The sequence below is a fragment of the Saccoglossus kowalevskii genome, chromosome 5 (genome assembly GCF_978046115.1).
Source record: "Saccoglossus kowalevskii chromosome 5, keSacKowa6.1, whole genome shotgun sequence".
NCBI classification, from domain to species: domain Eukaryota; kingdom Metazoa; phylum Hemichordata; class Enteropneusta; family Harrimaniidae; genus Saccoglossus; species Saccoglossus kowalevskii.
In genome coordinates, this window is record NC_140645.1 from 42,957,667 (window position 1) to 42,983,172 (window position 25,506).

At 38.1% G+C, this 25,506-nt stretch overlaps 1 protein-coding gene across 1 annotated transcript in view; it reads left to right on the forward strand.

Moving 5' to 3' along the window:
- LOC102803321 (uncharacterized) overlaps positions 1–25,506 on the forward strand; it is an 87,918-nt gene that overhangs the window by 49,995 nt on the left and 12,417 nt on the right. Inside the window, exons 4-9 of the mRNA XM_085499444.1 lie at positions 5,659–5,798; positions 5,996–6,080; positions 10,412–10,636; positions 11,554–11,646; positions 21,222–21,344; positions 22,207–22,375. Coding sequence (XP_085355570.1) covers positions 5,659–5,798; positions 5,996–6,080; positions 10,412–10,636; positions 11,554–11,646; positions 21,222–21,344; positions 22,207–22,375 — 835 coding nt within the window. The remainder of the gene's footprint in view (positions 1–5,658; positions 5,799–5,995; positions 6,081–10,411; positions 10,637–11,553; positions 11,647–21,221; positions 21,345–22,206; positions 22,376–25,506) is intronic.

Sequence of the window (25,506 nt, forward strand, 5' to 3'; positions counted from 1 at the left end):
TAGGACTGAACCCTTACCTGTTTGAGTCAATGTAAAAGTATATGTGAGCTGGTGTTTGAGGTTAATCTATAATCAGCATAGAAGCAATTACCCATATGGATGATTGGAATACTAATTATACTGGCTGTCTGTGATCACTGCATAGGACTGAACCCTTACCTGTTTGAGTCAATGTAAAAGTACATGTGAGCTGGTGTTAGAGGTTAATCTATAATCAGCATAGAAGAAATTACCCATATGAATGATGGGAATACTAATTATACTAGCTGTCTGTGATCACTGCATAGGACTGAACCCTTACCTGTTTGAGTCAATGTAAAAGTACATGTGAGCTGGTGTTAGAGGTTAATCTATAATCAGCATAGAAGAAATTACCCATATGAATGATGGGAATACCGGTACTAATTATACTAGCTGTCTGTGATCTCTGCATAGGACTGAACCCTTACCTGTTTGAGTCAATGTAAAAGTACATGTGAGCTGGTGTTAGAGGTTAATCTATAATCAGCATAGAAGAAATTACCCATATGAATGATGGGAATACTAATTATACTAGCTGTCTGTGATCACTGCATAGGACTGAACCCTTACCTGTTTGAGTCAATGTAAAAGTATATGTGAGCTGGTGTTAGAGGTTAATCTATAATCAGCATAGAAGAAATTACCCATATGAATGATGGGAATACTAATTATACTAGCTGTCTGTGATCACTGCATAGGACTGAACCCTTACCTGTTTGAGTCAATGTAAAAGTACATGTGAGCTGGTGTTAGAGGTTAATCTATAATCAGCATAGAAGAAATTACCCATATGAATGATGGGAATACTAATTATACTAGCTGTCTGTGATCACTGCATAGGACTGAACCCTTACCTGTTTGAGTCAATGTAAAAGTACATGTGAGCTGGTGTTAGAGGTTAATCTATAATCAGCATAGAAGAAATTACCCATATGAATGATGGGAATACTAATTATACTAGCTGTCTGTGATCACTGCATAGGACTGAACCCTTACCTGTTTGAGTCAATGTAAAAGTATATGTGAGCTGGTGTTAGAGGTTAATCTATAATCAGCATAGAAGCAATTACCCATATGGATGATTGGAATACTAATTATACTGGCTGTCTGTGATCACTGCATAGGACTGAACCCTTACCTGTTTGAGTCAATGTAAAAGTATATGTGAGCTGGTGTTTGAGGTTAATCTATAATCAGCATAGAAGAAATTACCCATATGGATGATGGGAATACTAATTATACTAGCTGTCTGTGATCACTGCATAGGACTGAACCCTTACCTGTTTGAGTCAATGTAAAAGTACATGTGAGCTGGTGTTAGAGGTTAATCTATAATCAGCATAGAAGAAATTACCCATGTGAATGATGGGAATACTAATTATACTAGCTGTCTGTGATCACTGCATAGGACTGAACCTTTACCTGTTTGAGTCAATGTAAAAGTATATGTGAGCTGGTGTTTGAGGTTAATCTATAATCAGCATAGAAGCAATTACCCATATGGATGATTGGAATACTAATTATACTGGCTGTCTGTGATCACTGCATAGGACTGAACCCTTACCTGTTTGAGTCAATGTAAAAGTATATGTGAGCTGGTGTTTGAGGTTAATCTATAATCAGCATAGAAGAAATTACCCATATGGATGATGGGAATACTAATTATACTAGCTGTCTGTGATCACTGCATAGGACTGAACCCTTACCTGTTTGAGTCAATGTAAAAGTACATGTGAGCTGGTGTTAGAGGTTAATCTATAATCAGCATAGAAGAAATTACCCATGTGAATGATGGGAATACTAATTATACTAGCTGTCTGTGATCACTGCATAGGACTGAACCTTTACCTGTTTGAGTCAATGTAAAAGTACATGTGAGCTGGTGTTAGAGGTTAATCTATAATCAGCATAGAAGAAATTACCCATATGGATGATAGGAATACTAATTATACTAGCTGTCTGTGATCACTGCATAGGACTGAACCTTTACCTGTTTGAGTCAATGTAAAAGTACATGTGAGCTGGTGTTAGAGGTTAATCTATAATCAGCATAGAAGAAATTACCCATATGGATGATAGGAATACTAATTATACTAGCTGTCGGTGATCACTGCATAGGACTGAACCCTTACCTGTTTGAGTCAATGTAAAAGTACATGTGAGCTGGTGTTAGAGGTTAATCTATAATCAGCATAGAAGAAATTACCCATATAAATGATGGGAATACTAATTATACTAGCTGTCTGTGATCACTGCATAGGACTGAACCCTTACCTGTTCGAGTCAATGTAAAAGTATATGTGAGCTGGTGTTAGAGGTTAATCTATAATCAGCATAGAAGAAATTACCCATATAGATGATAGGAATACTAATTATACTAGCTGTCTGTGATCACTGCATAGGACTGAACCCTCACCTGTTCGAGTCAATGTAAAAGTACATGTGAGCTGGTGTTTGAGGTTAATCTATAATCAGCATAGAAGAAATTACCCATATGAATGATGGGAATACTAATTATACTAGCTGTCTGTGATCACTGCATAGGACTGAACCCTTACCTGTTTGAGTCAATGTAAAAGTATATGTGAGCTGGTGTTTGAGGTTAATCTATAATCAGCATAGAAGCAATTACCCATATGGATGATTGGAATACTAATTATACTGGCTGTCTGTGATCACTGCATAGGACTGAACCCTTACCTGTTTGAGTCAATGTAAAAGTATATGTGAGCTGGTGTTTGAGGTTAATCTATAATCAGCATAGAAGAAATTACCCATATGGATGATGGGAATACTAATTATACTAGCTGTCTGTGATCACTGCATAGGACTGAACCCTTACCTGTTTGAGTCAATGTAAAAGTACATGTGAGCTGGTGTTAGAGGTTAATCTATAATCAGCATAGAAGAAATTACCCATGTGAATGATGGGAATACTAATTATACTAGCTGTCTGTGATCACTGCATAGGACTGAACCTTTACCTGTTTGAGTCAATGTAAAAGTACATGTGAGCTGGTGTTAGAGGTTAATCTATAATCAGCATAGAAGAAATTACCCATATGGATGATAGGAATACTAATTATACTAGCTGTCGGTGATCACTGCATAGGACTGAACCCTTACCTGTTTGAGTCAATGTAAAAGTACATGTGAGCTGGTGTTAGAGGTTAATCTATAATCAGCATAGAAGAAATTACCCATATGAATGATGGGAATACTAATTATACTAGCTGTCTGTGATCACTGCATAGGACTGAACCCTTACCTGTTCGAGTCAATGTAAAAGTATATGTGAGCTGGTGTTAGAGGTTAATCTATAATCAGCATAGAAGAAATTACCCATATAGATGATGGGAATACTAATTATACTAGCTGTCTGTGATCACTGCATAGGACTGAACCCTCACCTGTTCGAGTCAATGTAAAAGTACATGTGAGCTGGTGTTTGAGGTTAATCTATAATCAGCATAGAAGAAATTACCCATATGAATGATAGGAATACTAATTATACTAGCTGTCTGTGATCACTGCATAGGACTGAACCCTTACCTGTTCGAGTCAATGTAAAAGTACATGTGAGCTGGTGTTTGAGGTTAATCTATAATCAGCATAGAAGAAATTACCCATATGGATGATGGGAATACTAATTATACTAGCTGTCTGTGATCACTGCATAGGACTGAACCCTTACCTGTTTGAGTCAATGTAAAAGTACATGTGAGCTGGTGTTAGAGGTTAATCTATAATCAGCATAGAAGAAATTACCCATATGAATGATAGGAATACTAATTATACTAGCTGTCTGTGATCACTGCATAGGACTGAACCCTTACCTGTTTGAGTCAATGTAAAAGTACATGTGAGCTGGTGTTTGAGGTTAATCTATAATCAGCATAGAAGAAATTACCCATATGAATGATAGGAATACTAATTATACTAGCTGTCTGTGATCACTGCATAGGACTGAACCCTTACCTGTTCGAGTCAATGTAAAAGTACATGTGAGCTGGTGTTTGAGGTTAATCTATAATCAGCATAGAAGAAATTACCCATATGAATGATGGGAATACTAATTATACTAGCTGTCTGTGATCACTGCATAGGACTGAACCCTTACCTGTTTGAGTCAATGTAAAAGTACATGTGAGCTGGTGTTAGAGGTTAATCTATAATCAGCATAGAAGAAATTTTTTTTTTCTAGGTTCTAACAGTTATTAAAATTTGTCAGTTACGAACATGACAGAAATTAAGGAGGGGTAGACAAGTTTTAGGGTTAAAGGAATAAATCTATTTTAAAAAATAGGCAGTACCTGCCCTTTGTACTTTCTATCCAGTTTCTTATATGACGAATTGGCTGACACATAGCTACTATACGTATTGTTTAGTGTCCTAAACCCCACACAAAGTATTTATGTCATGACATAAATGATATTGCACACACCCCATGTATCAAGGCAAGATCACACTATCTATTTGTACCATTTTAATTGGATGCATTCCTTTCCATAACTCATACTACATACATCCTGTCATAGTTCCTTTCTTTACGGAATATCCTAATCCTAGTTTCCAAAAAGAAATGATGATTTTTTTATGTGACTTGGTTGCAAAGGAGTAAACTTATTCCTGAATTAAAATTGATCTTATGTGAGATGGTGTTTATTTAGTATACGAATCTGAATTTCTGACAACAAATGACATATTATGAGATCTCCAAAATGAAATGATGTTGTTCTATGTGACTTGGTTGAAATGAGGTAAAACACTCAATTCTTAAATTAAATTGATATTTTTATGTGAGCTGGTGTTTATTTGGTACAAAAATCTTAGTTGCCGGCAACTTATGACATATTATAATCCATTGTGTCCTGCTTAAAGGCATATAAATTATGTCTTTAGTATGTGTCATATACATTTAAATACTGCAGTCAGAAAACAATTGTCATAGTCAGTGGATCGTACTAACTTGTTTTTGGTATGATGCAGTATATTATGCTCTGTATATGCAAAATTCACATTAATTGTTGTACTCAATATGTTCATATAAGTCTGCACATTTCCAGGTGGATCTATGCTTTTTTAGTGGACCAAGATACGCAAAAAGTAGACACATGCTGACTGAGCTCTGATCATTACCACACAGTAATCGCCCTTGCCAAAATTTGGATTCATCTTGATCAGTATCAAGTTCACTAGTACAAATAGGGCTATATACTCTATCAGATACATGTACTTACATACTTGTCTCAACACACTTATAAATATGCTGTAATCTTGTAATTTTTTAATGATTCACTTACAATATACATTATTGTGTCAGACTCCTTTCCTCATAATTCCATGTGTGTCATCCAAACAATACGTACTAATAACAAGACATCAACTCATCCCAAAACTTTGACAAGCAACATGTTGCTATTGCCAGCAAACAGTATTTTAATATGTGCCACTTAGGTGACTTATACTGCAAGAAATAGCTGATCATCTTTGTATTATTTGCTAAGTTAAAAACCATATGCAAAAATCGTATTAAAAACTGAAAACAATGTTCTTAATGAAAAAAGTTTGATAGTGAAAAGGTGAATTCATATATGTTTATGTTTTTATACAGTATAAATATTTGTTTGTTTTCAGGTACCACTCAGTAAGATAGATACCAATGGTTTGAATAGTAGCAGCAGTAGTAGTAGTAACAGCAGTAATGACAGTAGAAATGGTACAAATAATGTCTTAACAAGAGCACAGGCCAGTGTCAGAGTCAAGAAAATGGCTGTGTAAGTAAATTGTTGTCACATAACTAGATTTAATTAAAGTTGCACTGTGAATTTATAACTATATATCTTTATTGGTGTCTTTATACTATGATGTAATATAGGATATGAGAGATTGTGAGGCTGAAACAATTACCAAATGATCATTACATGTTTATATTATGTGTGTAATGCTTATATGGTGTTTTGTATCTTTCTAGATACCACGATGGCTCCAGTAGGTTTCCTAAGTTAAGTGACTGTGCTCATTTTCATTATGACAACGTTGAAATTGATCAAGTACAGGTGAGTGTGCCAGTTTCTTTTGAAAACTTGAATTTCAGGTTGTACACTTTCTATTTGAAATAGTCTAGTGTATTAATCTATAACAATGGGTTCTTTCACACGAGTGTCTGTCCACTATTTGGAAGTGATCAAAACAGGCATAATTGGATAACCTAGTGTCTCCTCTGCTTTGCACTTACTATAAGCTACTCTACTGATGCCTAGTTACAATGCTCGCAATATCCTATTGGGGTCAGCTATTATATATAAATTTGATTGGTTCAATAAAACTTATGTTTGCTGATCAATACCTTCAATCAAAGGTGATTATTAATAAAGTATTCTTTAAGTACTATACCTGTGTATAGTGACCACAGTCAAACCTCCATATATAGTGACCACAGTCAAACCTGTGTATAGTGATCACAGTCAAACCTCTATATATAGTGACCATAGTCAAACCTCCATATATAGTGACCACAGTCAAACCTCCATATATAGTGACCACAGTCAAACCTCCATGTATAGTGACCACAGTCAAACCTGTGTATAGTGACCACAGTCAAACCTCCATGTATAGTGACCACAGTCAAACCTGTGTATAGTGACCACAGTTAAACCTCCATATATAGCGACCACCTATGAGACTTTATGGTCTTATAGACTGTTGTCTTCATACGAGATTGAATTATTTTTGTATGGATCCCCAACTCGTACATTTGACATTATGTTTGCCCAGAAAGTATCGGTAATGAGATTGTACTATTGCAGCAAAAACATTTATTTGAGTCAATCAAAATAAAAACAGGAAAATAGAAAATTAAATAAAAAATTGTTTTATAAACAAAATTATTATTATTTTGGTCTCTAAACCAGAATGAATATTGCTGAAAGGGTGGTCACATAATACAGGTAGTCTTTATACACAGGTTGCTCATACATTATGCCTTGGGACTGCCTAAAAGTGGTCACTATAGGCAGGTAGTCTTTATACACAGGTTGCTCATACATTATGCCTTGGAACTGCCTAAAAGTGGTCACTATAGACAGGTAGTCTTTATACACAGGTTGCTCATACATTATGCCTTGGAACTGCCTAAAAGTGGTCACTATAGGCAGGTAGTCTTTATACACAGGTTACTCATACATTATGCCTTGGAACTGACTAAAAGTGGTCACTATAGGCAGGTAGTCTTTATACACAGGTTACTCATACATTATGCCTTGGAACTGCCTAAAAGTTGTCACTATAGGCAGGTAGTCTTTATACACAGGTTACTCATACATTATGCCTTGGAACTACCTAAAAGTGGTCACTATAGGCAGGTAGTCTTTATACACAGGTTGCTCATACATTATGCCTTGGAACTGCCTAAAAGTGGTCACTATAGGCAGGTAGTCTTTATACACAGGTTGCTCATACATTATGCCTTGGAACTGCCTAAAAGTGGTCACTATAGGCAGGTAGTCTTTATACACAGGTTGCTCATACATTATGCCTTGGAACTGCCTAAAAGTGGTCACTATAGGCAGGTAGTCTTTATACACAGGTTGCTCATACATTATGCCTTGGAACTGCCTAAAAGTGGTCACTATAGACAGGTAGTCTTTATACACAGGTTGCTCATACATTATGCCTTGGAACTGCCTAAAAGTGGTCACTATAGGCAGGTAGTCTTTATACACAGGTTACTCATACATTATGCCTTGGAACTGCCTAAAAGTGGTCACTATAGGCAGGTAGTCTTTATACACAGGTTACTCATACATTATGCCTTGGAACTGCCTAAAAGTGGTCACTATAGGCAGGTAGTCTTTATACACAGGTTACTCATACATTATGCCTTGGAACTACCTAAAAGTGGTCACTATAGGCAGGTAGTCTTTATACACAGGTTGCTCATACATTATGCCTTGGAACTGCCTAAAAGTGGTCACTATAGGCAGGTAGTCTTTATACACAGGTTGCTCATACATTATGCCTTGGAACTGCCTAAAAGTGGTCACTATAGGCAGGTAGTCTTTATACACAGGTTGCTCATACATTATGCCTTGGAACTGCCTAAAAGTGGTCACTATAGGCAGGTAGTCTTTATACACAGGTTGCTCATACATTATGCCTTGGAACTGCCTAAAAGTGGTCACTATAGGCAGGTAGTCTTTATACACAGGTTGCTCATACATTATGCCTTGGAACTGCCTAAAAGTGGTCACTATAGGCAGGTAGTCTTTATACACAGGTTACTCATACATTATGCCTTGGAACTGCCTAAAAGTGGTCACTATAGGCAGGTAGTCTTTATACACAGGTTGCTCATACATTATGCCTTGGAACTGCCTAAAAATGGTCACTATAGGCAGGTAGTCTTTATACACAGGTTGCTCATACATTATGCCTTGGAACTGCCTAAAAGTGGTCACTATAGGCAGGTAGTCTTTATACACAGGTTGCTCATACATTATGCCTTGGAACTGCCTAAAAGTGGTCACTATAGGCAGGTAGTCTTTATACACAGGTTGCTCATACATTATACCTTGGAACTGCCTAAAAGTGGTCACTATAGGCAGGTAGTCTTTATACACAGGTTACTCATACATTATGCATTGGGACTGCCTAAAAGTGGTCACTATAGGCAGGTAGTCTTTATACACAGGTTACTCATACATTATGCCTTGGAACTGCCTAAAAGTGGTCACTATAGGCAGGTAGTCTTTATACACAGGTTACTCATACATTATGCCTTGGAACTGCCTAAAAGTGGTCACTATAGGCAGGTAGTCTTTATACACAGGTTGCTCATACATTATGCCTTGGAACTGCCTAAAAGTGGTCACTATAGGCAGGTAGTCTTTATACACAGGTTACTCATACATTATGCCTTGGGACTGCTTAAAAGTGGTCACTATAGGCAGGTGGTCTTTATACACAGGTTACTCATACATTATGCCTTGGAACTGCCTAAAAGTGGTCACTATAGGCAGGTAGTCTTTATACACAGGTTGCTCATACATTATGCCTTGGAACTGCCTAAAAGTGGTCACTATAGGCAGGTAGTCTTTATACACAGGTTACTCATACATTATGCCTTGGAACTGCCTAAAAGTGGTCACTATAGGCAGGTAGTCTTTATACACAGGTTGCTCATACATTATGCCTTGGAACTGCCTAAAAGTGGTCACTATAGGCAGGTAGTCTTTATACACAGGTTACTCATACATTATGCCTTGGAACTGCCTAAAAGTGGTCACTATAGGCAGGTAGTCTTTATACACAGGTTGCTCATACATTATGCCTTGGAACTGCCTAAAAGTGGTCACTATAGGCAGGTAGTCTTTATACACAGGTTACTCATACATTATGCCTTGGAACTGCCTAAAAGTGGTCACTATAGGCAGGTAGTCTTTATACACAGGTTGCTCATACATTATGCCTTGGAACTGCCTAAAAGTGGTCACTATAGGCAGGTAGTCTTTATACACAGGTTGCTCATACATTATGCCTTGGAACTGCCTAAAAGTGGTCACTATAGGCAGGTAGTCTTTATACACAGGTTGCTCATACATTATGCCTTGGAACTGCCTAAAAGTGGTCACTATAGGCAGGTAGTCTTTATACACAGGTTGCTCATACATTATGCCTTGGAACTGCCTAAAAGTGGTCACTATAGGCAGGTAGTCTTTATACACAGGTTACTCATACATTATGCCTTGGAACTGCCTAAAAGTGGTCACTATAGGCAGGTAGTCTTTATACACAGGTTGCTCATACATTATGCCTTGGAACTGCCTAAAAGTGGTCACTATAGGCAGGTAGTCTTTATACACAGGTTGCTCATACATTATGCCTTGGAACTGCCTAAAAGTGGTCACTATAGGCAGGTAGTCTTTATACACAGGTTGCTCATACATTATGCCTTGGAACTGCCTAAAAGTGGTCACTATAGGCAGGTAGTCTTTATACACAGGTTGCTCATACATTATGCCTTGGAACTGCCTAAAAGTGGTCACTATAGGCAGGTAGTCTTTATACACAGGTTGCCCTTACATTATGTCTTGGAACTGCCTAAAAGTGGTCACTATAGGCAGGTAGTCTTTATACACAGGTTGCTCATACATTATGCCTTGGAACTGCCTAAAAGTGGTCACTATAGGCAGGTAGTCTTTATACACAGGTTGCTCATACATTATGCCTTGGAACTGCCTAAAAGTGGTCATTATAGGCAGGTAGTCTTTATATAGAGGTGGTCACTTGCACCGGTGTGACTATCCCTAAACCACGATTCTATGATGTATATGAAATGATAAATTTAAATTTATTAAACATAAATGTATATTATATGTTTACTTGTCAGATTTTAATATGTGAAGATAGTGAAATGGCTGATGTAAATATTCCACACCAACCTAACTACTACTACACAGTGCAAGTCACCTGCCAGAATAAATCATGGATATTAAAACGATGCTATGAAGATTTCAGAGTTTTAGATAAACACTTACATCGATGTATTTATGATAGAAGATATAGTCAGTTAGTTGAACTACCCAAAGGTGAAGCCATTGCACCAAACCATGAGGTAAGTATATAGCCTTTCAGTAGTCTTCCACTTTAGATTATTAGATTATGCCTACTTTTCAGACTCACAGTAATTGTAGTTGGAATATAACATTCAGTTGGAGGGGATATATTATTGTTGGTGCTGATGCTGATGAACATTGTCTTAGAGTTGTATTGTATGGCTATACAAGAAACCACACAAAAGGCTGGTGTGTCTCTCAGACTGATCTCTATAAAAATTGTTTCACTTTTGATATTAATTTTAAAACTTCTCAGTGATATCTTGTGAATACAGTCACAATTGTTATTATTGTAGAAGGCATATTACTTCGCATAACAAAAACTTCAAATATAATTTTGCTGGCAATGCAACTGTAATGCAGATCTTAAAAGTCTGTAGTCATCACGCCATGCATGCGCATGATATATGGGTCTCATATAAACAAAGATGGCGACTTTTGCTGTTGTGCAGATTAATGAGTATAAACTGATATGTTACCAAGCCCTAATTTGTTTTGTTTTTTGGAAGGTATTGAAGGAGTCATCAGTGGTAATCAGTGCAAGTCGTGCCCAGGTCTTTTTGGTAGTTTGAACAATTTCAAATAAACAAATAGATCATGGGGAGTACATTCTAGTCTTAACCTTTTTACCACCAGACTTTCTTGCCCAAATTTTTCAGCACTTTTTTTTATATTCTACAATATTTCTTGACATGAACCTTAATTTTGGAGCCACCAGACCAAATTTGAGTCAATTTTCAGTTTTTACTGGCTATTTTTGTCCCAATCTTCTGAAGTAAAGTGCAGACTATAAGTGGGACTATTTTATGAATTAACTCAGATTATACAGATTATGCCATTTATACTGTTCAGTTGTTTTGACGTGTTTTGTTCAAGATACAGTTAACTAATGTATGATTGTTGTTTTTTTTTGCAGGCTGTACAAGCTATGTTATCACACTATTTATCACGGTTCTCTCAGATTACCGGGGATATGATTAACTGTGCACCAGTTCTGAACTGGATGGAGGTAAGCTGTGATACAAAACAATGTTCCACACTTAATGTTATTATTCTATTACATATCTGAGCAGGGTGCCATTATCTCTGTTGTTTACATAAACTCTCACAATGCTCATTTGGTTTCATTTATTGAAGTTGCTTGAACTCAACATATAATTTTACATTATTCCTCATTCTGTTGATATTTTTAGGTTACAGTCGCCTACACACATTCTATTACATCTGTAAATTTGACTTCTTCTTTAACACAAATGAGATCTTTCTTGTTCTTTATATTTAGACTTTTGGAATCAGATAGATTTAATACAAACCTCATCCTGAGTCACATAGCTCAATTGGCATCATAAAAAGTAAAATGATCTTTCCACTTGGAATTTTTTTTTCAGCTATGCCATGTGTTTTGACTAATTCAAGCTTTTCCAAATTTAGCAGAAAGTCTACTCTTGTGAGATTTTTAAGTGTCATAGTCATCATATGTTGTTGTATACATTGCATAGGATCTATATCAAATGTGATTGGTGAGATGACTAGCACTTTAAGATTCATCAAAATCAGGCATTAAACCAAATTATACTAAAATTATAAATATTTCAGAATTGTTTACAGTTAAACTCAGTGTCATTGAAAATGTTGATAGTGTATTTCTGCAAATTTGAAATTGTCGTGGCACTTCTGTATCATACAAGTTGAACAGTGATGAGTCTGTCATTCCCTGTTACTAACAAGCCATCAGGAAATAAAGCATTTTCTGGTTCGGTGACATATATAATGATCTGTTTGTCTTTCCATGCACATATCTTAGGAATACAATAATATTCCCATTCATCTGTGACAGAGACTGATTTAGGCACACTCGGTTGATCCTTGGAGAATACCAATTGGGTTCTCATCTGATCAAGTCTTAAATATGTATTACATTGGTTATATAGCTTTTCATTTTGATCTTTAATTTACATGGGTGGCAAATTTAAATTTTACGGTAATTTTTGCAAATAATAGCATGCTGTTTTACTTCAGCATCACATTTTATTGTTTTACCAATGAGTCATATATATTGGGTGTACTCTGCATGGTATGATATTCTTGTGAATTGCCTCTAAAACTCTTTGTCACGTGCATTGCACTTTCTAGGTCTTAAAAATTCCACTATGGGTGTCTTTCATTGCTTCAGTGAAATGTTCAATGCTACAAAATACTTAACAATAATAGATCAGACGATCCCCAGTTGCTAGTTTTGCGGGTTGATAATATGCAAATACACAAAGATTATCACAACAATACACCTGGTCAGTTCTGTAATAATGACGTTTATTCTTTTTAACGTTTCGTCCTAAAATTATGGCTTCTTCGGGAAAACTGTTGTACAAATAGGTTCAGTTTACCCTGGCTTGCAAAATTCTCAAAATCACAGGGTGACTTTTCAACTTTACCATGGAAACCTGTCAGTTAAACATGAGTGTTCAATTTACAGAAGTTTATTACAGAGTATTGCATACTAACCCCTTTGGTTAATGAAATTTTAATTTCATAAACAAATGGGATAATTGCCAATTATCATATAATACTGGTTAAATAAAATCGAAATAACAGTGGATAGCTCCCGTAGGGGCGTCCTTCCCCTGTCATCTGATTTGCATACTTCCATTTTTAACCACGAGATTGATTCACGGTTGAAATTTGGGCTTGCCAAAATATCATTGTTTTTGCGGTGGAAATACATTGTTACCACCCATCAACACAGCCACCGAACTATTAGTGTGTCAGGAAGCTCTTGTGGACATCAAGAACTTCGTACTTAGTCACCTTGAGTAAAAAATTGTAGTTTTAGTAACGAAACTCAAAAGCCCGCCTTCAGTTTCAAGATGGCGGAAAATATGGATACCGGAGAGTTGAACACCGTTCATCCCAGCACTTCGGATTCAAACACTTTCGGACGAAAGTGTGAAGAGTGCCATATATCGATGCTCACTTACGATGATCACCGTATTTGCATTCCATGTGGCAGAAAATGTAATGGGCACATCAACTGCGGTGTTTGCCTCGCCTGGCCGATAGAAACTTGGAACTGGGATTCCCGCCTACGCAAGTCAACGGAAAAATCAGGAAAGAAGAAATCCAAAAAACGTCATTTGGAGGAGTCTTCGGTTTCATCGGTACCTACCAACGCTGAGGACGAACTATTGGCAGACGAACCCAGCCAAAAACGTCCAAAGGAGACTGACAATGAGCAAAGTGTTATAGCTCATTTACAGAACAAGGTGGATCTACTGACCAGAAAAATTAAAGTTTTGGAAAACCCAGTAGACGAAGAGGTACCACCAAAAGCATGGAGTGTCAGCGCTCTCCAGGCGGAAAAGAAAAAATCCTACACAACAGTGGTGCGAGAAAATGTTGAAGATGCACTGGCTGAGGCAGGCGTGATTTTTTCTACTGAAGATGCTACAAGCAACGCGGGGGAGGCCGGCTCGTCGAAAACCACAACAGCGAGTGGTACCGACAAGGAGGACCCCGAATTCAAAATCCGCTCCGATGCTATCACGAAAGGTGCGGTTATGGTAAAGAAAATCTTACCTCTACCGATTCCACCGATGGCGGACGCCCCACGTTTCTCGATCGGTTTGTCTACACTGCCGAAAAAGGACACTTTTGCGACTTCAGCAATGCTACCATGGTCTCCCCGACTGACACAGGGCGCTGCTATAACACAACGCGTGATCGGAGGAGGCAAATGGGATCGTGAAGTTACCGAGAAAACCGCTACAGCCACCAAGGACGACTTCTTGGGGACTAACCGGGACGATTGGAGCAGACGCTACCAAAAAGTCATACCGCCCGCTGATGAGTGGAAAACACCGGTCGGTACCGACGCCAGCCTGCACGAACGACCTCTCGGCGTACAACCACCAGAACTGGAGCCATGCGTCCGGGAAATGGTCGCCGAAGGAAGTATAACGAAACATCCACTCGGCAAACCACAAGTTTACATCCCGTATTGCCTGTCCCAGTCAACGCTATGTAGATTGGAAAACAACGTTTGGGACACTTCTCTTGCATTAAGCCATAGAGAATTTTTCACTACTACTACACAAATTCAGTTAGCGAAATTCAAAACAGGCAACATCACCAAGGATGAACTGTTTAGCACATTAGAGCCGCTGTTGGTCGCGACTAACGTCGTCGACGCTGACATAATACAGAGTCACCTCCAGTTACGAGCGACTATTCAACACTCTCGCCGTGCAGCAGTTTGGTCCGCTATGCTAAAGACAGCCGCCAACGCTGAAATCAAGAACGAATTGGCGACGATCGATTTCAGAGGGACCAAATTATTCGACGGAAAACTCAGCGCTGTGAATTCTAAGTTGAATGAGAAAGCAGCGGCAAAAGTTAACCGTGTGATGATCGAAGGCGCCTTTAAAGCCAAGCAAGCCGCTAATAACAAACAGAGCATCGCGACCAAGGCGAAGCCAGTTAACCAAGCTACTACGGGTCAGCCCAAGGGAAACGCAAAGGCAAACCCGAATCAGGCAAAAGGAAAAAGTGAAAACCAGCAGCGACAGAATAAACAATTCTCGAAACAGACTGGTAACACTAAAAAGTCTTCCTGACTATACGTCAGCAAATATGGTAATGTATCAAAACAAGGTGCGATTAAACATGTCAAATATTACTCAAGTCTCCGAGTATTTTTGTCAAACAAATCAAACCACAGATCCCCTTACACATATACCACTTGCATTAAACGATTCGGTTCAGTGCCCAGGTCGGCGGGAACCAAGTCGTGCAAAACATCGTGCATTAAGCGATTTTGTTCAGTGCCCAGGATGGCGGGAACTCAATCGTGCACAACAAAAACACGGTCGGCCGCACCTCAGGTCGGTGGGCGATCGTATAAACAAACAACCGGCCGAATGCGTGGACCTAGGGAGAATGACGCATCGACCGGTGAAAAAACAGAAACCCGTAAGGCAGAGTCCCTACTCCCCTCCAGGTTGGAAAAAAAGGGGGGGAAGGACGTTAAACGGGGATATAACGCCGCATTCACTCCAGGGGGAAATGGAGAAATCGGCGATGTCAATGTATACCGCCACAAGCGACCGAGGGTTGGTGAGTCCCTCGACGCCGGTGGCACTGCGTCTGCAGAAATGTATTCCCCGGTGGAAAGAAACTATAAACGATCCGTATGTGATATCGATAATAACACACGGGTATCGAATACCGTTGATAAAAGAACCGAAATGCAAAAAAAGAACATGTATTTCGGGGAAACCGGGCTCTACTCAGTCAACAATACTGAAAGAAAGCGTGGAAATACTACTCGAAAAAAAGGTAATTCAGCGGGTACAAAACCCGAAAAATTCTTTCATCTCGAGGTTATTTCCCGTCAAGAAATCCAACGGTGGGTACAGGCTGGTGCTGGATTTAAAGGAGTTGAACAAATTTGTGAAGAAAGAAACGTTCAAAATGTTAACTCCGGCACTAGTGAGAGCGTCAATTCAAAAAGGGGACTGGATGACGTCCCTCGACTTGACCGACGCTTACCTGCACATACCAATACACACAGACAGCAGGCGCTTGTTACGATTCGTGGTGAACGGTGTAACGTATCAGTACACCGTCCTACCTTTCGGTCTGACGTCAGCCCCACTTCTGTTTACAAAAGTTCTACGCAGACGTCAACCCCTACTTAGACGACTGGCTGATAAAAAGTCAAAATCGGAACCTGATTTGTCAATCAACCGAGCGGACTGTCAGTCTACTGTTAAAGCTAGGTTTTCTGATAAATATGGAAAAATCAGAATTAATACCGACGCAGAAAATAGTCTTTCTGGGCATGGAACTGGATGCGGAGAAAGGCATGATCCGACCAGCCCAGCACAGAATCGACAATGTACAAAAAATGATACAATCATTTCTAAAACAAAAACAAGCCACACTACGCCAGGTAATGCGACTAGTGGGGATGTTAACTTCGATGAGGGGCTTAGTACCGAGAGCGGCGCTACAGTCCAGACCGATCCAACGCCTAGTGTTAGACGCACAGTTAAAAATGCGACTATCAAAGGACGGGATAAAATAAGAAAAACCGGTACTGTTCACACCGGCCTTTCTGGAATCACTTCCGTGGTGGGGCAACCTCAAGAACCTCACGGCGGGGATTCCCATGGACAAGGCGAAACCGACAGTAACGTTGGTGACGGATGCATCCATGACGGGCTGGGGAGGGCACTGCATGGACGGGATTGCACACGGTCAGTGGAACGAAAAACAAAGGAAATTTCACATAAACCGACTGGAAATGCTAGCGGTGCAGTTCTCCCTGCAATCCTTCAAAAAAGCGGTAAAAAACCGGGCCGTGTTAATAAGATCCGACAATCAGACTGTAGTAGCTTACCTCAACAAGGAAGGGGGAACGAAATCACAGTCGTTAAACGACCATGCTGTAGCAGTGCTAAAGTGGTGTGCACAAAACAAAGTCGAGCTGATGTGCAAACATATACCGGGAGTCCAAAACGGTGTAGCGGACTCGCTATCCCGGGGGAAACCCTACGACGACACAGAATGGGAGCTGTCACAGACGGCAGTAAACCTAGTGTTCGACATGTGGGGGGAACCCCAGGTAGATCTGTTTGCAACACCGGAAAACAAAAAACGTCCCGTTTTTGTGACGCGTTATCCGGACAAACAGTCACTGACGTGGGACGCACTTCAGATGGAGTGGGGCGGAATGTTCAGTTACGCATTCCCACCATTTCCATTGATCCACCGAACGTTACAAAAACTGGAACAATCGGAGAACTCGCACATGATTCTAGTGGCACCGAACTGGCCGTCTCAGACTTGGTTTCCGTTACTGCTGTCTCTGCTAACGGACCATCCGAGAAGCCTGCCACAAGAAATCACGTTGACACAACCCGGCGGTTATACACCAACCAACCCGGAGCTGTACCAACTTCACGTGTGGAAACTATCCAGCAATTTAGAATTGCGCAAGGGTTTTCAAGCCAAGTGTCGCAAACAACGACGGCCGGGCTTAGGGATTCCTCAAATGGATTGTATCAATACCACTGGGAAAAATTTCGTAATTGGTGTCTTGCAGGGGATATACATCCACTCTATCCCTCTTTGCCCCAAGTAGCGGAGTTTTTTTCTTATTTGATCAACGAAAAAAAGTTGAAACCGGGGACAGTAGAAAACTATAAATCGGCGATCAACTCTGTACTCAAACTAAGCCTAGACAAAAACATTTCGGATGACCCGACAATCTCCGATCTGTTCAAGGGCTTTATTACACAGGCGGGCCCCATTGAGAGGTACAAAGCGCCTGCATGGAGCTTGTCAGTAGTCCTTGAAGCGCTACGACAATTCCCATACGAACCGAAGGAATCACTACAGGACTGGACGAAAAAGACTGTTTTTCTACTAGCACTCGCTTCAGGGAGGCGAGTTAGCGAAATACACGCTCTGTCATTTGAAGACAATTTTACAGTGTTTTATCCCGATAAAGCGATTTTAATGACATCAGTAAAATTCAGAGGAAAAAAATCAGAAACTGCACGAGACGGCGACTCCGATCGTTATCCCGGCACTGAGCAATATTTCCAATGAAAAACAAGACAGAATTCTTTGTCCGGTACGTGCGCTAGCTTATTATAAGAAACGTACTTCCGGGGTCAGAAGGGGTCAAAGGTCGATGTTCGTTTGTTACCAAAAAGGTAAACAAAGCTCAGCGGCGTCGAAATTCACGTTAGCGAGATGGGTAAAAGAGACAGTTTACCACGCTTATAGTGATAAGTATTTGAGCACAGAGGCAGGCAAAGTCACTGCCAAGATGCATGACTTAAGAGGCATAGGTAATACACTGGCATTTGCTAGCGGAGCTTCTTTAGCCCAGGTGCTAGCAGCCGGGTCCTGGAAAACTAGCAACACTTTTCTCTCTTATTACCTGAAAGACCTAGCGGCCGAGTCACAGGGCCTACACTCATTAGGCTACCTAGTGACAGGCCAAGTTGTAACGAAACAATAGGGCATGTAACTTTCCGCAACTGCAAGAATTATTCAGTTAGCGGGAGTTATACAGTTGGGGGGATGGAATTTTTTCAATTCCATAATCAGGTGGGGTAGTATTTATCTGCCAAGAGATATTCTCTGGTAATCTGTCCCATTTGTTTATGAAATTAAAATTTCATTAACCAAAGGGGTTAGTATGCAATACTCTGTAATAAACTTTTAAAACTAGCGCCGAAGGCGCATATTAGTTTTTATGTTTATATAAGAGATTGCATACTTACCTTCCCACCCAAAACCACCCCAGATAAATAGCTACGAATCAATATCGTGGTCAAAAAGATCTGGAAGTATGCAAATCAGATGACAGGGGAAGGACGCCCCCTACGGGAGCTATCCACTGTTATTTCGATTTTATTTAACCAGTATTATATGATAATTGGCAATTATCCCATTTGTTTATGAAATTAAAATTTCATTAACCAAAGGTAAGTATGCAATCTCTTATATAAACATAAAAACTAATATGCGCCTTCGGCGCTAGTTTTAAAATATTGTTTAGTTCAATTTGTTTATTGTGTAATACCTGGATGTTCCACAGTAGAGAGTATTCTTTGTAGATCTCCAATATCATTGTCACTTTCCAATAGTTTCCAACATTTCCTGTGAACCTTTAATAAACACATTTCATCTTCATATGCATCATGTATTTACTTGACGTTCATTAGTTCCGTCATCTCTTATCATCTTCCTCCTCCTTAAAGATGGATAACTATGGATACTGTTGCCAGGTAACCATGTGGTCCCCACATCATCAGCATTGTAGTGTAGTTGCCTAGGTAGCTGGTGTGGTTTTTGCCCCCAAAGTACTAAGTTTGTGTATTGTTTGACAAAACTATTGGTTTGTATAGGACTGCTCCATTTGCTGTCTTGCAAATGCGCGCTTACCTAATTTGCATGTTTTATATTGGTGACATGCAAAGTGGGAGACATTTACCAAATTTACGATGTATGTGCTTTATTGCATGTTCTGGGAATGAATAGCTTGAATCCAAGCCATATGCCTAGGCTGGTACTCATTCTTATTTGTTAGTTCTGTGAGGGCGCTGTTGTGGACTTTTTTCTGTTGAACAGGATGTTACATATCTTTTGATTCGTTGACATAGAATATTTTATTTGACCACAAGGAATGCCTGTCACTTTCTTGAGAAATGCACTCTCTTTCCAAAGAGGGGCCTGCAGTAGATAATTCACCTAGATTTGTTAGTCATATCACATTTAATACTAGTAAATTATTAATTGAGTTATTTAAAATTGATATAATAAATTAATGATAATTTTAAAAAAATATTCCCAGTATTCAATTTTGATTATTAAATAATGAAATAATTTATTATTTTTGCCTGTTTATTAGAATCGCATATTGATCAAATTGTACATTGCTTGTGTATTTTGGGCATTAAAATTTTACTTATTTTCACTTTAGACATACTTCATTTGCATAAGTCCATACGCTATTAACAGCAAAAACTGTATTGTCTCTACTGCAGTTTTTTCTCACTGAATTTCTGTGCATTTTTGTGGTTGCTCGCAAACTATGTCAATGTTCATCATGAATGTTTTAGTGCAGTAGTGGATGCAACCTGTTACTGTAAAACCATTAATTTTCACTAATATTTGATATCACTATTTTGATTTATTATTTACTGGGTTTCAAATTCATTGATTTTGATTGATTATATCGTAATTTGAAATATTTATGTAGGTTTATGTGCCACAATAGTGAAATTCAAATGCAGTGATTACTTAATGAGTTTACAGTATTGTAATGTCCAAGTGTCTTTGTGTTCCAGGCATGGATGGATATATTCTCCAAATGCATGTAATACGGTAATACTGGTAGATAGTTCTAATAAAAAGTGTCTAATGTATTTTATATTTGATTTGAGTAAACAGTAGCCTGTATGTCATGTCATGAATCACCAAAAATCACCATCCTTTGCTTTGTGATTGTACTGTCATGAGAGACTTATGTCACCATTTGCACCTGTTCTATACTATGTTCACATTGAAATTGATATGCCGGCTACATTGTATTATAGTAAAGTAAACCATTTAATTCTTATAACTCAAAATGTTGATTTAACCTTTTCACCACCAGACTTTCTCTTTCTCGCCCACAAATTTTTCTGGAAATGAACCCTTATCAGTTTTAACTAAAAAAATTGGCTATTTTTATCCCAATTTTCTTTAAAAAAAGTGCAGACTTTAAACTTTTGAATTTGTGATGAAAAGAGGGAACTGTTGGTGAAAAGACTAAGGACATGCAAGACTCTGTGACTTATGGTCACTAGTGAAATACACACTGATACAAAATTTGATGATTTTCACAATTTGGCTTAGTTACATTAGTCTACCAAGAGATTCACACTTTATTTAAAGGAACTATTTCCCTGTATTCGATAATGCTTGCAAATAAATGTATTTATTACAGAAATATTTTTCTCTAAATTTCTTTTCTAAAATATTTTTGTGTGTGAATAAACTTGATATTCATCTATGTTTTGTTAATAGGTCGATAACCATGGCAACCATTTAATCGTGTCCGAAGAATCTGCAATTAATATCCCAGCTGTTGCAGCGGCACATGTAGTTAAAAGATATGTAGCTCAGTCAAATGACGAGTTATCATTACAGGTAAGATGGAGTAATGACAGCCGTCTAAATGTAGATCATGGGTAATCAACCTGGTAAATCCAGGTGGTCGAAAAATTGTTCTATGTTTAAATTTTTCAGATTTTTTCTCAGTACAAAATATTTGTTTAGAGATAAAATGCTTAAAAAGATACAAAGTTGACATTTTAAAGCCACGTTAAAGCATTATTCTATAACCACAATAGTAATTATCAGAATATTCTAATAATTCTTGAAAATCATAAATACCAATCTTGCAACTAATCTGTAATACCATTGCTTTCATCATAGATGTATATTTTTGTATGTAACCAAGTGTAATTTGGGAAATGTTGAAAACTTTTTACCATAGGAACCATAATGGTAAAATAGTTTAAAATCAACATTTTCAATGACCTGTGTTTTGTGCAAAAAGTGGTCTGATGACCATACTTTTTTATTTGGGTTTCGCTAACAGCATATCCAAGGAATTCTGTAAGATATCTTCCCTGTATTGTGTTCATACATCATCAACCAGATATTCTGACATTGCATCTCTACAGTGAGTGAATTACATGCTTCCCAGACATCAGCAAGTTGTTGGTATTTTTTCAGAATGTCCTCATTTTGTTCAACCAATTTTGACAACTGAACCCCATACATTGCCCATATTTAGATCTGAAATGTCATTGCTGACCGTTATCACATGCATAAATTGTGTCACCACAGTGTTACGTCAAAAACTGACAAACTTTTTTCATTGTACACACTGCTTGTACGCTGTCTGAAGCTTCCAGGGTTATATACAAAAATACAAAATGAAATATGATATAATGATGTTTGGCTGCATTGTTTTATCATGTACTATACATTATATTGTACACAGGTTGGAGATATTGTTTCTGTGATTGATATGCCGCCAATAGAGGATACAAACTGGTGGAGGGGGAAGAAAGGATTTGAAGTGGGTTTCTTTCCGTGTTCTTGTGTCCAAGTTATAGGAGGTAGCGTACCAACATGTGTGGTCAGCAAAGTGCCTAAAACTCCTAAACCAGGTAAAGTGTCTCTCTTCTTCTTTCACCTAACAATACAGACTTCTATTTGTAATGGCTGCATACATATGCTGCATTATATCTGGTGAACTGGAGCTATTGGCAAAATCAGATGATCCTTACTCTTCACAGTTCATGTATAGTGAGTTTGCCCACCCTTGCCCTCTAAAAATATCCAGGATGTTTGACCTTTAGGGGTTATGCATATTGCATATCCTATGCATAGTAGCACTTGATTCAGTGAAAATATGAATTCAGTCATTACAAGTGTGCAAAGCAAAGTGGTTTTTTGCATAAAATACAGAAGCAAGACATACATATTATGTAGGAATGCAGATATTGATCAGATAAGGAGATAGACAAGCTTGTGTTCTTTCACACATTTATAATTATAGGATATAGAAGTGGTATACCGTATTTGTCTTCACTTAGGCGCCACTTTGTTACACTTTCATGTCATGGTGGCGCTTATTTGTGGTTAAATTTGAGCAACTTTGTTTCAAATGGCGCTTATTTCAAGCACTTCAAGTTCTAGTACCGGTAACTGTGTTACAAGCCATTGTTTTTGCTCCATTCTGGTGATAGATTATTGACAATATTTTACATTACAGTCTGTCGCTTAGTCACTGTAGCCTTTATTTTAAATACTGAGTAAATGACCCATTTTCAGACAGTTTAGAAAGTTATACAAAAATTATCATTCTTTAGAAAACATTCACAGTTTGCCGTACAATCAACAGAAAAATAAAACAAACACAAATTCAACGCTTAGTAGTCAATGATCACGGTAGCAAAATCCGGTCATGCTGCATTCCACGGTTACGATTATTACTCAGTAGTAGTTATAATAACGTACAAAAAATAAAATGCAAGTAAAATTCAACTTAATTTCATCGTAAGCGAATGATTCTGGTCGCATGTAAACGCTCGGCGCGATTCGATGTCTGCCATGCTTCCTGTCTAGGACTTGACCTGGAACGCGTTTTTTGACCTGATAGGTCAAGTCGTTAATTAACCAATCAAAATGCTGGATGATGCCAACGTGATCAAATTACCATAGCTCATTTAAATAATGTATGAACGCAATGCGGAAGTGATTTGCCGATGTTTGCGATATTTTGGCTTTGATTTTGGTGGGAAAAACGGCATGATTTTTTTTTTTAAATCAAGAAATTAGTTATTTTTGGAAAGTAAACTAAGCATTTAAAGAATAATTTAACACTGTTTACTGTGACAACAGCGCATTTGAAACAGAACATTTTCGCATTGTTTTAATTTCGTTTTTATGGACTTACTGCGAAATTAAAAACCACGCTGATATTTTCTACAGTAGACTAAAAAGACATGTTTCAAGAGATTATAGACCGATTTCTTAAAAATTGTTAGAAACAAAACCAATTTTTTTTTACATAAAAGCCATTCGTACAGTAACAGCGAGGGACTTCCGCGATCGCGTCCATCGCTACGAACCGGTAACCGGTAGTCGATCCGCCGGCGCCCAATTCACGATCATTACGTGCCAAAATTTCAACTTTGTCTGGCGCTTAATTGAGGTGTAAAATACAAAGTTTTTGTGGCACTGGCGCCTAATTGAAGGTGGCGCTTAACTGAAGACAAATACGGTACATCAAATACAAATTTTGTCTCTTTGAATTCCTCAAATCATAATGTCAGCCCCTGTTGACATTCACCAAGCAAAGTTTTTCGTGTTGTTTTCTCAGGTATAGCAAATGTATGATAAATTATCAAATTTTGAAAGAAAAGCCACAACAAATCCAAATCCCTACCTTTTTAATAAAATTATCTACTGTAAATATTGTTTTCTTGACATTGAAAATCATTCTTCAGTTAATTTTCTTTTATCATGCCATGACCATTGCTGTGTAATTTACGTTCATAGACTGATTTTCAGGTCCCCTGTAATGATATGATACATACAATTTACCACCGATATGTTCCATCAATGTGAAAATGAGGCTTGGAATCCAAGTTGTCAGCAATGACTGTTCTGTGATAAGAGTGAATTAGCTGACAATACACCTGTGTTGCTAGGAAACCAGTAGATCATTATCAGATGTGGAGGCAACATAGCTGTATTGTCAGCCAATTAGATGATGATATTGCTGTCTAGGGACACAAAATAAGCTCAACGCCACAGTAAGGTCTACTAGTGATCAATAATTGAACCTGAAAATGCTCAATGCAACAATGATTGATAATTCCTAAATTTAGTTATGGTGCCTGGTATGCTTATCCTTCACCTCAATCCCACAACCAAATATGTTCTTTTCCTCCTCCTTACCCTGTTCCTCTCAGTAACAAACATGACCATCTGTTTACTAAAATTGAAATCGCTAATTCACCCCTATGTAAAGTGTAGTGGAGAAAACTGGCAACATTTTCTTCCTATATCCTCAAATACCTAGCAGCAAACACATTGACTTGTCAAACACTACCTCTGTTATTTCTTATACATTGTTTGATTGTTTTTTTATACCTATGTGTTGTGATGCTTTCCCCTCTGGTTATATAGACTGTATTACAGGTATGCTTGTATCATCATGTCTTGGTGTTATGCTTTGTATGTAACAATATAATCTACCTCTGCTTTTTACTCTACAATCTCAACTTTACTACATTGTCTATTCAAGCTCCACAAAGCATTTATCTAGAACTGACAATTCAGTGAAAGTGATTGCACATACCGGTATATGCTATACTGTGTTTCTCATGAATTAAGCTGATTTGTTTCTCCAGCAAAAACTTGAGGATGTGTTCCCAATCAAAATTGAAGTTTGTATTCCATTAGAAATCATTCACAGACAAGACGACTTCACTACAAGTAAATTCTGTTTCCTTGTCATAGTTTTTCCCTGCTTTCTGAAAAAAAATATGGTTACTCTTATTCTGATTACTTGGCATTAAAGAGATTAGAATTGTTTGATTGGAAGTTGTTATAAGGTCACCAAGCCAAAATATGAATACTTAATCATAAAACTTGCCATATATACCGGTAGTGTTTGCAGTGAGCACATTGTATGAGCTTTAATAGAGAATAAAACAAAGATGTGATTGTAGTAGATTAGTGTGTTCTGTGCTTTCAGTTGTAACCAGTTTGCTATCATTATATAAAT